General features: G+C 39.9%; 1 protein-coding gene across 1 annotated transcript in view; it reads right to left on the bottom strand.

Moving 5' to 3' along the window:
- Positions 1-6,125: 6,125 nt before the first annotated feature.
- CFAP20DC (CFAP20 domain containing) overlaps positions 6,126-15,591 on the bottom strand; it is a gene marked incomplete at its 5' end in the record, with an annotated part of 184,909 nt that continues 175,443 nt past the window's right edge. Inside the window, one exon of the mRNA XM_081319078.1 lies at positions 6,126-6,261. Within this exon, the coding sequence (XP_081175204.1) occupies positions 6,155-6,261 (107 nt within the window). The 3' untranslated portion in view covers positions 6,126-6,154. The remainder of the gene's footprint in view (positions 6,262-15,591) is intronic.

Raw genomic sequence — 15,591 nt, 5'->3', positions numbered from 1 at the left:
TTTTCAAAAAGTTATAACAATGGACACTTGGGAAAAGATCTGGGTTAGAAATGTAAAATTTACACAGGCCCAAAATTTAAGAGAGAATTTTTATAAAATGTTTTATAGGTGGCACTTAGATCCTAAAAAATTAGCAAGTATGCATCCGAACTGCCAGCCCAAATGTTGGAGGTGTGGTTGTGAGGATGCAACGTATTTTCATATATGGTGGACTTGTAAAAAGGTTAAAGCTTTTTGGATCAAAATTTGGTGGAATATGCAAAAGATATTTAAGAAAAGGATAAAGTTTTCTCCGCAATTGTTTTTATTGGGTATTATTACTGATACTACTGTTATAGATACTAAGTTGATGTTGAATTTACTTACGGCAGCGAGACTTTTAGTAGCGCAATATTGGAAGAAGGAAGAACTGCCGACTATAGAAGAGTGGACTTTAAAAGTTTCTAACTTGGTGGAAATGGCAAGATTTCAGCATATTTGAAAGACCAATCGCAACAGAGATACATTGTGGAATGGAGGAGATGGATTGAATATATTCAGAATAAATATGGGACTAAAAAGTTTCATTTAGCATTTGAATAAGTACTGGATCTATATGATGTATAACTAGTTAGTAGTTATTTTATTAATATTTTGACGATGGAGAGTTAAAGTGCGACAGAATTTAATGTCTTATTATTGTTAGCATATTTTAGATTATGCTTGTTTGTATTTTTATACCCTGTATTCAGCTCTGGGAAGTCGAGGAGGGGGGAGGGTAGGGTAGGGAGGGGTTGGGGAGAGGGGAGGGGGAGGAGGGGGGTTGTATTTAAAAATGTATTGTAAAACTTTTCAATAAAAAAAAGAGACAATTGCTATTTTTGACCTGATCCTCAAGATCCATGTTTTAAAGCTGGGGTATTTGCATAATTATAGCCATTTCCTAACATCGGCAGGGCTGATGTATCACTGGTTCGACTTACAATTTTCTCAACTTTAAATGTATTTTATGAAAGACAGCAAATGGGGATTAAAGACATTGGCTAAACAAAAACAAGAACTGCAGTTATGAATAAGAACAACATGACAACTTTTTCTTCCTTCCTTCCTTCCTTCCTTCCTTCCTTCCTTCCTTCCTTCCTTCCTTCCTTCCTTCCTTCCTTCCTTCCTCCCTCCCTCCCTCCCTCCCTCCCTTCCTTCCTTCCTTCCTTCCTTGTATCATTTTCAATGCTTGTTGCATCTGCTGGGGAAAAATGTCCACGGCATTTGTTTTCTCCAGAATCTTATCTACTGTGGTGGGGGTACTGAGGCATGTTTTCCTCAACCCTTTCCACCCTCTCCTTTTGTTTTCTGTATCATGTCCTTTTAGACTGTAGTTGTCTCAAAGGTGCATTTTTCCAAAAAGCAAGTGGACTGATTTTTTTTTGAGGAAGAAGACATTTCATTTCTCATCTGTGTTAGATCCACCAAAAAACATAATTGCATATAATGACTGACAGTCATTGGTAGCGTCTCCATGCTTCCTTCTCTGCTCTGTACCAGCCAATTGGTAGTACAAATGAAGCAGAAAGCACAGTTCAAGCTGGCCAAGGGAATTTCACTTGATATGCTATAGCAAAAAGGAGTGAGCTACTTTTTCTAAGAAAGTTCTGAAGGAGAGGGACTGGTCTTGGGTCTGCTACACCATGCTCAGATCATGCAGCAGGACATCTTTGAAAAATATTTGTGACATCCGGCCACAAGGGAAGAGATTTTACAGACGTGAGGCTCGACACTCAAGCTAGTAATATTTATGGTGCTTAATAGGAAAATTGACTCTAAATGAACATGGCTCTTTCTTACATTATTGTATGTTCAAATGGACATAATACAAAGCTTCTCAAATGCCCACTTAGTGATGGCATGGCTGGTAGATCGTGGCATTTTACTCCTGCCCTGGTTTCAGAGGTATAGACTGTTTTCCCATTTGGAGTAACTGCTGATTCCTTGTTAATTTGAGACTGCAATCTAAATGAATGTGTTACATTTGGGAAAGCGGGATCTTTGTTACAAAGCTTCAAAATATCACTCAGAGGGGAGATGCTTACTGCTATTTAAAAAAACTCCTCAACAATCCAGTTTGAATAACTAATCAAAAAGCACAGCTGTTTAAGGAAAAAAGCAATTACAAATGGACAGTAACGTAAAGTTAACCCATCTGCCATTTATTCCCATTTGTAGGGAACAAGAGTTCATGTTTTTCCCCCCTTTTAAAGCCATCCGTGGATTTTACAATGAACCTAAAAAAAATAGAACAGCAAGATCTATTAGTATCATGTTGGTATTTATTTTTTAAAAAATGGGAAAAAGGGCCAGCTGGAAAATCCAACCTTTACCCATAAACTCATTTCAAGGTATCGGTGTAGGGATTTTAGTGAGCTTCTGCTCTTCCTGCTTCCTTCTCCTTCCAAAACACTTAATTCAGTCCTACAAATATTCATCTGTATCTTTTAAAAACATTAGTACTTTTTGTTTTCTTCCTCTTTCTGTTAGCCATGACCAAGTTATTTCTGAGGGGAAAGCTCTTCCATGGTACATTTGCATTTCATTTCATTGCGTTTCAAAAAGCTTCCCCCCATGAGAAGGAGAGAAATCGCCAGAGCGACTTCTCATGCTTATTGTTACAAACCACCAGTTCCAGAAGGTTTGCAGACACAAAACAGCATCAAACTCTCTTCCTTGTCATTTTTCAGATGCCATATGCCAAGTGAGCCATGGAGCCCAGAATCCAATCGCAGCTGGTGTGACATCCTGTAAGGGAAACTGTCACAAAGCTTGAGACTTTGTCAAATGAGATCATGTGTTCGGTACCAATGCTGCACTTGTTGAGAAATCGGACTCCCGATAAGGCCAGGTATCTGGTGACTGAAGCCGTCTGTTGAATTCCTTGAGACGAATGGAGTTCAGCGAGTGTTAAAAATCAACTGTGGGAAAATAAGGCAAGGTAAATGTTGGGAAGATTTGATCAACTCATTAGCACTCAAAATTCACCAGTGGTGGAATTTTAACATTAATTTTTCTATTGCTGTTTGGAAATCTTGGTATTTTTTAGCATATGAGTTTGGAAAGCCAAGTTGAGTTCTTCTAGAATTGGATGGGATTCGGGAGAGAATTATTCTTAATTTAACTTTTTGTCTACTTTTGATAAAAATCACAATCATATAATGAGATTATTCTGCACTTATGTACTTCATAATGTTCTACACCAGACATGTCAAACTTGTGACGTCATGTATGTTGCGCAACGTGTTGGAGCTTTTTTCCTATTGCTAGCAATGGGGTGGGCCCGGTTTCCTGGTGACGCGCCCAGCCCGTGGGCTGGCAGTTTGACACCCCTGTTCTATATCATTAAAAATGACCATTTTTTGAGATCTCTAGAGCCACATCTGAAGAAATCAAGGGCTGCATGTGGCCTGGGACCTCAGATTGTGCCCTTGTGTTGTAAAAATGATCAGAAAAGGGGTTTGCTGATCTTTCTACTTTTAATACAATTTTCTACCTTTCATCTCAACATGGCACCTTTTGGTGTTACCAGAAATTAATCTCTTATAGCTTTAATCAATAGGTCTGGATAATGGTACTATTTCTTGTCTCTAGTTAGCATGTGGGAAAGCCAGTCTGGTATAGTGATGATGGCAGCAGTCTAGAAACCAGGCAATCATGGCTTCTTGTCCTGCCTTAGTCTTTCTCTCAGCCCCAGGAAAAAGGCAATGGCAAACTGCTTCTGGGAACCTTGCCAAGAAAACTGTAAGCTTGCCTAGTCCAGCAGTCACCAGGAGTCCACACTGATTTGAAGGTTAAAAAAAAAAGAGAGAGAAAAGTTAAACATGTGCAAGAATCCACTACAACAGTATTCCCACAGAGTATCTACTATACCCTGAAATAATCTGTCCTATTGTCTGTGGAGATTCTCAGTCATCTAGGTCATAGTTATCCCAAATGTGCTTTTTCACGAGGCAACTGGACTTTCTTATTTTTTCTTTGAAGAGGTTTTGCTTCTCATCCAAAAAGCTTCTTCAGCTGAAGAAGCCTCTTGGATTAGAAGCGAAACCTCTTCAAAGAAAAAAACAACAAGAAAATCCAGTTGCCTCATGAAAAAGCACCTTTGAGATAATCTGTCCTATTGTTGAACAGACCTTACTGTCAATGCTGCAAACATTGACGCGTTTTTGCACTGACAATATAAGAGGCAGCCTTTTGTTTAAACTGCTTCGCTTTGAATCACAGAAGGGAGGGAAATGTCAAATGGCTATTTTGAGAAGATAAGAAATAGCCGTGCACAGAAAGGGAAGTGAAACTTCATATGTAAAACTAATTGGACAATGTGATTAATGACGTATAAACAAGGGTGGGAATTGTGTATGATACGGTGGGCTAGGGGAGGAGATTTCAGATTCTGACATCCATCCATGAGTGCCAATGCTGCGTTTCATTATTAAGACTTTTTAGTTAAAAAAAATGCCTGAATTTTGTTTGAACTGTCTCATTAATCGGAACCATGACACTTACCTTAGGAAAACTTTCCTGATGTTTAATCAGAATTCAGAATAATTTAAACCCATCCTTTCTTGTCCTGTCTTCTGAAACAAGTCTAAAAAAATCTGGTCTCTCTTCTACATGATAGCCATTCAGATGTTTGAAGGCAACCATTATGTAACCACAATTTTTTTCCCTCCCCCGGCTAAACATGTCCACAGTCAATCATTCCTCATTAGAATCTTTCCCCCAAGCCCTTTCTCTCTTCTGAACATGCTCCTAGTTGTCACCGCCTTTCCTAAAGTGCTGCACTGGATATAGTATTTTGGGTATGAGATAGCCAAAACACAACAGAAAGGAATGAGGAATGGCTTCTGATCCTGACACTATACTTCTTTTGAAGCAAACTAAGATTACATTTTCTTCTTCTTTGCAGTTGCATCACACTGCTGGCTCATTTCAACTAGGAATCCACTAAATGCGTCTAACAGGCTCCCTTAGTCTTATACAGGTAATCTGCCACTTACGTTCATATTTGAAACTGGAATTCTGGCTGTAAGTTGTACTGATTATTAAGTGGGTCAGCATGCCCCAATTTTACGACCCTTTTGCGGCAGCTGTTAAGCGAATCACCATTGTGGTTAATCAATTATCTGTAATGTGCATTTTTTTTTGGCCAGAAAATGGAAAACTAAAAGTAAAGCGGTTTTTGGAAATAAATGTCATAATTGTGGTCATGGGAATGCAAACCCCCGTAAATGTGGGCTGGTAGTCCAGTGACCCAAATGCAATCAGGTGACCACAGGAGGTTTGGCTGCTAAAATTCCAATCTGGGTTGTAAGTAGCTCCGTTGTAGCTCTGAATGATTGCTAAGGGACTGGTTGTAAATGAAGGGCTACCAGTACTCATACCTTTGATTTTTCCTGCTCAGATGCAGGACTTTGCATTTCTTTCTGTTGAAATTTATTCTCCTGTATTCTTCCTATTGTTCCATTTTGTCAAGATCCTCCTGATTCTTGACATTATCCTCTAAGGCAGGCATATCAAACTTGCGACGTTGCATGACGTCGCGTGACATATCACGACTTTCCCCCCCATTGCCGGCAATGGGCTGGGCACACTTTTAGTATGACATGATGCATCCGGCCCATGGGCCGACAGTTTGACATGCCTGCTCTAAGGTGGTTGTTACCCCCCCCTTTTTTTTAAAGAATATTGTTTTAACAAATAGCAGGAACAAAAAAGAAAAGAACTGATGGAGGTACTTCTTTTTAAACATTGTATTTTTAAAGTACAAAGATGCCATATATGTCTTTGAATGACTAGGGAATTAAAAAAAAATGACTAGGTGATAAAAACGTATGCAAGCATTCACAGGTTAAATCCAGGACCTATCTTTGATTTGGTGTAATTCAGTTCACATGTAGGAATCTTTCATACTGCAAACAATAGGAACAAATTAAACGTGTACAAAGGTCAGAGGGTCTTTCTAAGCACTCTGATTAAAAACAGCAGAAATGGAAAAAGGAGGCAAAATATTTCATGGTCTTTTTCAAGTCTTTCTCTGTTTGCCTCTGGAGCAAGGAGAACAGCATTTGCCAAGGCTCTCGGGTGCTGCAGAGTTTGTGTTCTTTGTGGCGCTCCGTATTTCTTCACATATCTATGCCAACTCGTAATATTTTCCAGTCTCGGGATCAAAGTAGCAGTTTAGGCACGGGTCGTACAAAAGAGTGAGAACTTCATCTTCGTCCCTCCCTTCACCTTCACCTAAAAGGGAAGGCAAAACAGCAGATGACGTACGATGTTCCAACAACATGAAAGATTTGCTCTATTTGCAACAAGAAAGAAAGAAAAAGAGAAAGGAAGGAAGGAAGGAAGGAAGGAAGGAAGAAGGGAAGGACCCAACTACAATGTTTTAAAACGAGACAATATGCTGTAGGAATGACTCACAGCTATATAGGTCGTCCTTGACTTACGACTGATTGCTTAACATTCAAAATTGCAAGAGACCTCCCTGCAGGTAGTTACGACCTGGTTCTGAAGCACCGATGGCCGCCCTCTCCACAGTCACCTGCCTGCATGTTGGGCCCTTGGGAACTGCCCTGCATTTGTGGCTGCTTGCAGCGTCCCATGGTCATGTGACTGCATTTTATGAGAGTTTTGCTTGAAAACTGGCATTTACTTTTGGTCTTTAGTAAAACCAGCCCAGAGCGAACCATATTCTTATATAATGACCACGAGATTTGCTTGAGGACAGGCTCTATAAGGACTACCTGTACTCTATATATCAAAGGCCTGTTGAATACAGCAAGTTTTCTCTTAGAAGGGCCAGAACAGATGCATGCTCTGGGAAACTTTCAGGCAAGCAGGAAGTTGAGATATTAGAAGAGAACATACCTGAAATAGTATGTTTCGCTTTATTGGAAGACTTTAAGCAAAGATCAGATAGCCATCTGAGATGAGTGAGGTAGAGAGAGAGAGAGAGTGACTAGCCCAGGGGTAGGCAACCTTGGCTCTTTTATGACTCGTGGACTTCAACTCCCACAGCATAGCTGGCTCAGGAATTCTGGGAGTTGAAGTCCACGAGTCATAAAAAAGCCAAGGTTGCCTACCCGTGGACTAGCTCCAAGTCATCCAGCTGGCTTCTGTGCCTAAGGCAGGACTCACGGTCTTCTGATATCTATCTGGCTTTAGCCCACTAGGCCAAACTGCTCTCCGGGGTGGTGCTAATTGGTAAAAGAACACTGGCTTTTTGTCCTGCCATTGTTCACTGTTATACTTTCTTTACTGAAAGTAAAACTTCAAAAAAATAAATCCCTAAAAAACAACTAAGATAAACCAATACTCTCTGGTATTTTTCATATCAGAGTTCCAACTCTGCTCTAGTTCCTGCTTTAATTTATTTGGATTGGATTTTAAACCCCAATTAATCTTGAAAGCTTGATATGATTTCCGGAGCTGAAAAGTCAGTCAAGTAATGAAACATTCTAAGCATAAAAGAGGCAGTAAAGGCTAATGTAAGCATCTTTCTAATACCTAATAAATTGGAAAGTCGTGTCTCCTCCAAATGTATAAAGAAGAATAGCAACATTAGAAGTGGATTTGCTAAAAAAAAATCACTCAATTTCTATTGGCTTTGGAGCCACTATCATCCTCCATCTACTCTTCTTGATCATCATCAACAGTCAAAGATTCCAGAAACAACTGACAGGTGGACTGGGAAGATTAAAATTGGGAGTATAAAATTGGATACTACAACGTGTAGAACTCCAGCACAGAGGTTGCTTTGCTGTGTAAACTGTGTATGCATATTGCAGCACCTTCCTATTTGCATATATTGACTATGTGCCATTAAGTCAATTTCAACTCCCTGTGACTATGTAGTTGTTCTCCATGATGGTCTATCTCTAGCCTGTTTTTTGCCACTGTAATTGAATCTGTCTACTTTGTTGCTGATTTGTCCTCTTCTTTTCTTCCACCTTTCCCAGCATTAGAGCATTTTCCAAAGAGCTGGATCTTTATATAATGTGTCCAAAGTAGGATACTTAGAGCCTGGCAATTTGTGCCTCAAGTGAGAACACTGGGTTGATTTGTTCAATCATCCATTGGTCTGTTTTCTTGGTTGTCCACAGCACTTTCAGGAAACCAATGACAAAGTTCAAGGGAATCAAAGTTCAAGGGGGCTGGACTAGAAGACCTCCAAGGTCCCTTCCAGCTTCTATTCTATTCTATTCTATTCTATTCTATTCTATTCTATTCTATTCTATTCTATTCTATTCTATTCTATTCTATTCTATTCTATTCTATTCTATTCTATTCTATTCTATTCTATTCTATTCTATTCTATTCTATTCTATTCTATTCCTTTAAAATCCAATTTTCATTTACACAGAGCAGATCTGGGCATTTTACAGTCCTTGGGATCCTTTTGGTTGATGGGCAGTCCCAGTCCGGCCTGCTGCACTGGCAACAGTGGGGAGGAAGGCGTTGGCAGTGTCAGGGGTGAGGCAGCAGTTGTGGGAGGTCAGTGCAGCTTCAACAGAGGGGTCAAGGCATGTTGGAGGGTGGAGAGCAGTGGTGGCATTCAGCCAGTTCGCACCACTTCGGTAGAACCGGTAGCTAATTTTTTTGTTGCCCAGGCCCAGAATGGACTTCCGGAAGTGGCATCCACACAGAGAACTGGTTGTTCACATATTTGAAGCCCACCACTGGTGGGGAGGTGTGCAACAGCAGCATTGGGAGGAGAGTGGCAGCAGCATTAGGGGAGGGGCAGCAGTGGTGGTACTCCACAACAGTCCCAATTTCCCATGTCTCCTTATGCTCACCCCTGCCCTAGCGTGTCCCAGGAACCCCAAGGCTTGCATGACTCTGATCTCTGTAGGCAGAGGTACATCATTGTATTTGAATATCTTTTCCAAGGTCTTCATGGCTGCTTTCCTGAGTGCTAGTCTGTGGTGCACTTTTTTGACTGCTTGTTCTTTACTGTTGATAGCTGATCCTAAAAGGCAGAAGTTATCCACCACTTCAATATCTTCAATGTCAATTCTACCTGTTTGTTCTACCTTTTGTCATGAGTTTGTATTGTATTGTATTGCACTGTATTTCATTGTTTTGTGTTGTATTGTATTGTATTGTATTCTGTTCTATTCAATATTTAATTTTAGTCCCATTTTTTTCACTGTACTTATTCACTGTACTCTATATATATACTGTGTCCCAAAACATGCATGTGCAGTTATAAAAATATTAAATGAGAGCAGCAACGTGGCAATGCTAGCCACTGGGTGAACAGAAAGTGGATAAAAAGGGAAAAGAAAGAGCATTAGTAGAGAAGATGATGAGCCTTTGGCCTTTGACCAGATTTATCTGTTCCATTATTCAGTTCCCATCTGCAGCCAGCCAGATGTTTCTGAAAATTTACAAGGCGACAACCCTCCTGCATTCCTTTATCCTCACTTATGGGTGTGTTCATTAGTATATTGATATTGAAGGCGGTGCTTTCATTAAGCTACCATGGCTAAGGACTGTCGATAGACCTATCTATGCTTTTCAAATACATCTGCAATCTTTTTGAAAACTTGCGTTGCTCTGTTATTGAATTGCTCAGTACTCTTTCTGCACTCTGCTTACATTCAGCAGCATATTGTCTAGCAAAGGCTCCTGCTGAATTCCAATCGCCAACACTGATCTACAAATCCAACCATCAAAGTAATAATTAAATGTGAAGTAAGAATATATGTGGTAGATGACAGTGTTCTCCCCACTCTGCTCTAACATCTATCCTGCATTGCACAATCAAGGCACATAGAGAAACTTGACAAAGAAATTCTTCACTACCTTGCCATTCTCGGCATTTTGTAATGGAACAAATTTTGTTAAAGCAATGGCAAAGAACTATGGGCTAAAACGTAATGTGAGTGATACCAAGTCATGAGTGATACCAAGAAAGAGCCTTGGTGGAGCAGTGGGCTAATGCCTCCTTAAGTAACACCAGCTGCCTGCAATTAGTGCAGGTTCGAGTCCCACCAGGCTCAAGGTTGACTCAGCCTTCCATCCTTCCGAGGTAGGTAAAATGAGGACCCAGATTGTTGGGGGCAATAAGCTGACTGTGTAATAATGCCGCTTGGGGGGGGGTGTATGAAAGCCCTAATAAGCAGGCATATACATAGAATGAAGGCTACTGCTAAGCTTGTAAGCCGCCCTGAGTCTTCGGAGAAGGGCGGGATATAAATGGAATAAAAATAAAAATAAAAAAAATAAAAAATGATACCAAGTCATAGTTGCACGTGAACAGTTTTCTACATTTCACGCTTTTCTTTTTTCTCATAATCACAATACACAGGAATGATATCATATGCTTAGTTTCTTCAAAGTAATGGCCTGTTATGCCAACAGTAATGGGTTTACAATGTTTGAAATGTACTATTAGCTGCGAACCTAAAAGCTACTGGTGATGTTAGATGAAGAATGCAGATAGTGCATAGATAACCCTACATTACACGTTCTTTCCCTTCGATTCTTTAAGGGGCTATGCTTTGTTTCATAAGATATCTTTCATACCATCTCCATTTTTTAAAAGGGAGATTGAAACAATTTTAGTGACTTAACTGCCCAAAGAAACTCCACTGTATGTTCTTGGATCATAAAGACTTTAAGACGGCATCGCGAAAGTGGCAGGTGACCAGTAGCTTTTCTGCTCATCTAGTTTTTTTCACAATCCCTACAACCAAATTAGGGATGCGGTGGCTCAGTGGGTTAGGACGCTGAGCTTGTCGATCAGAAGATCGGCAGTTTGGCGGGTCAAATCCCGAGTGCCGTGTAGCAGAGTGAGCGCCTGTTACTTGTCCCAGCTTCTGCCAACCTAGCAGTTCGAAAGCACGTAAAAATGCAAGTAGAAAAATAGGGACCACTACGGTGGGAAGGTAACAGCGTTCCGTGCGCCTTTGTTGTCTAGTCATGCCGGCCACATGACCACAGAGACGTCCTCGGACAAGCACTGGCTCTTTGGCTTTGAAACGGAGATGAGGACCGGCCCCTAGAGTCGGAAACGCCTAGCACGCATGTGCGGGGGAACCTTTACCTTTACCTTTCCAACCAAATTAATATGGATTTTGGCCCATGCACTTTCCATAAGTGGCTCTGTGAGCCAAGCTCTATGAATGAAGAGGAGGACTGATGAGGTTCTTTGATCATTGCCATTTTTGCAGTAAAAACTAGCCACCTGTTTGGGAATATTAAATGCAAAAATCCTCTCAAAAGAGACTTATAAAATATTTGGGGGCTATAGGCGGCCCATATAGATGGCTGTAAGTTTTAAAGAAGAGATTGGCAACCGTTTCTCTGAAATAGTATAGGGTCTCCTGCTTGAGCAGGGGGGATTGGACTAGAAGACCTCCAAGATCCCTTCTAACTCTGTTATTCTGTTATAACAAGGCAGCTCAAGCTTGACTGGCTCCAAAACAACATTTTTATTTGGTGTATGGCTATCCTAACTACCAATTTATTTGTCTGTGAGATAGAAAGTGCTGATCATGATGGGGCTACTTAAAGCCTAGAGCTTGGGCCTATAAGACTTTGGGAGAGTGCTAGAACACTTTCTTCTCTATGATTAACTCATTAACACAGCTTTGTTTCTCAAAGAGAAATGTCTTATTTTGGGAGTGTTGTTAGGGAACTTTGCACATTAAAATGCGATATAAGAAAGGCAAGTGACCTTAGTATTCTCCAGATGCTGTGAACATCAGCTCTCATCTGCCCCTGTCATATGGCCAATAGCAAGAGATTATTAGAACTATAATTTCAGCCATCTGGAGATTGTCAGCCGTGATACATTATGACCCATCTTTTTTCCTCAGTTTTGGGAGCGCTTATTTTATTCATTGATCAAAGAGAAATGGAGCATTTGTCAAAACCATGTATCAATCTGAAACGGGTTTTGGAAGCCCAAACTGATGTGATTGTTCTGGGGTTTGCATGCAAACTCTAAGATAAGAAAAGATAAGATAATCTTTATTGTCATTTTTTACTGTGGGCACATCGGCACACATCAAAAATGAAATTTAGTTGCCCGCTCTCAAAGTGAAACACATACATGACACACACCTAAAACATACTATATACAACATATGTATAGACCCACACCCCTACATATACCTAACAATAAAATATTAAATACTGTCCATCTTGAATATATAATGGAAGGAGGAAGCCTGAGAGTTCACAAGGTTAATGCTGTATGGAATGAAACGTATGGTTGAATCTGGATGTTCTGCTACGGATACCATGAAGCCTCCTCCCAGAAGGTAACAAGGAAAACAGGTCGTGAAGAGGATGAGTAGTGTCCCAGATAATCTTACGGACCCTGCTCAAGCAACGCTTCTGTGCTATGTCCTGGAAGGGAGGGAGGGAACTCCCAATGATCTTTTCTGCCATCCTCACCACTCTCTGCACTGCCTTCCTGTCTGAAGTAGTGATTCCTAAATAAATATTTTATTTATTTTTAAATTGGTTGCCTGAAGGCTAAACTCTTTGCAACACAAATTAATTATATAGTTTTTGTAAGTGCATGATATTATTGGCCGAATTGTCACCATCGACCTCTCCCTCCTCCTCCTTGTAAATAGATGACACCCCATAAAACTGACTTTTCAGGGACATTATAACCCGGCTGTCCTCTCATACTCCCTTAATGCATATTACTGAATTAAGTTTAGGAATTGATCTAAGCCTACTTTCCATCACATGTTTATCATTGTCTGAAAAATCTATCACCTAGCATGAGTCCCCTAAGCCACAGTTGTGCTAGATGGTATAATAAAGCCAACTGGCATTGCCTTTACCATTACTTTTGCTTGGGGGCTAATTAAAAGGGTGCAAAGGATTTACAGAATCAAGCCATCCTCACTAAGCATTAAGAAACACCAAATCAGAAAATGGTAGCAACCATCTAATGATGCCATTTGATACACAAAGTTCTAATTCAACATATATTCAGGAAAGGATTGAGGGAACTGCAGCCCAAGGAATAAAACAGAATTATCTTACAAAGCCAGACTGCATTTGTCCACTGCATTACAGGAGCAAATGGCAGGATAAGGAAGTCACTACTTATTCCACTGATGCAAGCTCAGAAGTATTAAAGTGGCTTTTGCTACGGGAATAAACCCGACCACATAGATTTGTTTGAGAAAGACAGCTCCTTGGTATGAAATAAAACTAAAGGAACATGGCACTCATTTGCAAAGGGGATTGGTTTTTAAAAAGAATGTCATTCATTCCTTCTCCCATCACTGCATTCCTTCAAGGCCTAAAAGATCTATTTCAGAACAAACAAATACTTCACAAGCAGTCAAGAAACTATAAAAGGGAGAAAAACTTTTGGTCTCTTGTATATTCACAATGAATTATGTTTCAAATAAAAGATGCCACAGAATCCTTTTACTAGCAATAAACAAAACTGGTTGTTTTAGGATTTCATTAGAGAAGCATGTAAAAATCGACAGGGATATTCTGTACAGTAGTAAATAATCATGGGTTTTTATGGCTGATACCGTGATTTTGTTATTTTCAAACTTGTCCCTCTGTGATTCAGGAAGTATCAAGCTTTCAGGTAGCAACTGTTGTTTGAAGCGCTCTTTCTCCCATGGCTATAATCCCTAATAATTGCTGGAGAGCATTATTGGCCCAGGTAAAAATAAAATCTTGTTAGGAGACACAGGATTGCTTTGGACTAAAAGATCAGGAATACGACATTTGAAGCCCATGTCCAGGATCCGTCTGTGTGTGGTGGCTCTTGATGCACTGACTCCAGCCTCGGTCCACTCCTTGTGAAAGTCCCCAACACTTTTGAATGGCCTTTTCCTGACAATCCTCTCCAGGCTGCGGTCATCCCTGCTGCTTGTGCACCTTTTTCTTCCACACTTTTCCCTTCCACATAACTTTCTATTAATGTGCTTTGATACAGCACTTTGGGAACATCCAACTTCTTTTGCAATTACCTTTTGAGGCTTTCCCTCCTTATGGAGGGTGTCAATGATGGTTTTCTGCACAACTGTCAGGTCAGCAGTCTTCCCTATGATTGTGATTCCTACTGAACCAGACTGAGAGACCATTTAAAGGCTCAGGAACCCTTTGCAGGTGTTATGGCTTAATTAGCTGATCAGAGTGAGACACTTTGAGCCTAGAATATTGCACCTTTTCACAATATTCTAATTTTCTGAGATTGTGGATTTGGGGTTTTCATGAGCTGTACACCATAATCATCACAATTATGACAAATCACGGCTTGAACTATCTTGCTTTGCATGTAATGAGTCTATCTCATATATTAGTTTCCCCTTTTAAGTTGCATTACTGAAATAAATGAACTTTTGCATGATATTCTAATTTTTTGAGTTTCACCTGTATCTTGCTTAGCAACAGAAATGTTGGGCTCAATTTCACTAGTAAGTTGCTGTATTTCTGCTGCTTTATTCAGGGTAGAAAAAAGTCAATTGACTGTCAGAAATTCCTGCTGATTTATTTCTTGTTTACCTTCATTTTTATTTTTTATTTGTTTTATTGTGTTTTTCTTCAGTTTTATGATACTAACTTGTAGTAATGGCATTTTTTTAAAAGGCACTGCTGTACAATATGGAAGATTCATGAAGACTGTGGTAAGGTAAAAATCTAATCAATTAATGAATTGAGGAGACACCTCTGGATAGAACTGAAAATCACTTTTTAATATGGAATAGGTGAATAGGTTCTTCCATGCAATTTTCTTGGCTTTTAAGAATTCTGAGAATTGCAGCAGAGCTTCGGAAGAAATGGAATTTTCATTAGCTTGATTTTAAAAATTTTCTCACTTCCTCATCTAAAATATTTATTTACTATATGTTTGAATAAAAAAATATAATAATTAAAGTGACATGTTTGGCATCTTTAACCTTATGTACAGTCAGACCTCTGAAAGTCATTCCTGATCTTGGTAGTTATTCTGCTGTTAAGGAATCCATTACTAACTTGTCTTCACTCCTCCTAGGTGCTTGTTGATTCGTTGTTTGATTATCTGTTCCAGAATCTTCCCAGTTTTTTTATTTTTTATTTTTTTTTATTTTAATTCCATTTATATCCCGCCCTTCTCCGAAGACTCAGGGCGGCTTACAAGCTTAGCAGTAGCCTTCATTCTATGTATATGCCTGCTTATTAGGGCTTTCACACACACCCCAAGTGGCATTATTACAAAGTCAGCTTAATTGCCCCCAACAATCTGGGTCCTCATTTTACCTACCTCGGAAGGATGGAAGGCTGAGTCAACCTTGAGCCTGGTAATTGAGGTCAGGCTGATAGGTCTGTAATTTCCTGGATCCATTTTTTTCCTTTTTTGAAGATGGGAACTACATCAGCTCTCTTTCAATCTTCTGGTAGTTCCCCAGTGCTCCAGGATCTTTGAAAAATATAGTTCAGTGGTTCTGAGATCACATCTGCCAGTTCCTTGAGAACCTTGGGGTGTAATCCATCTGGTCCTGGTGATTTGAACTCATCTAGACTAGACAGGTGCTCACTTACCATTTTCTTGCCTATCTTAACTTGTGTTTCTATTCTGTTTTTTATGGC

Source organism: Vipera berus, assembly GCF_964194415.1.
Source record: "Vipera berus genome assembly, chromosome: 2".
Lineage (NCBI taxonomy): Eukaryota > Metazoa > Chordata > Lepidosauria > Squamata > Viperidae > Vipera > Vipera berus.
This window is presented reverse-complemented; position numbering and strand designations above follow the sequence as displayed.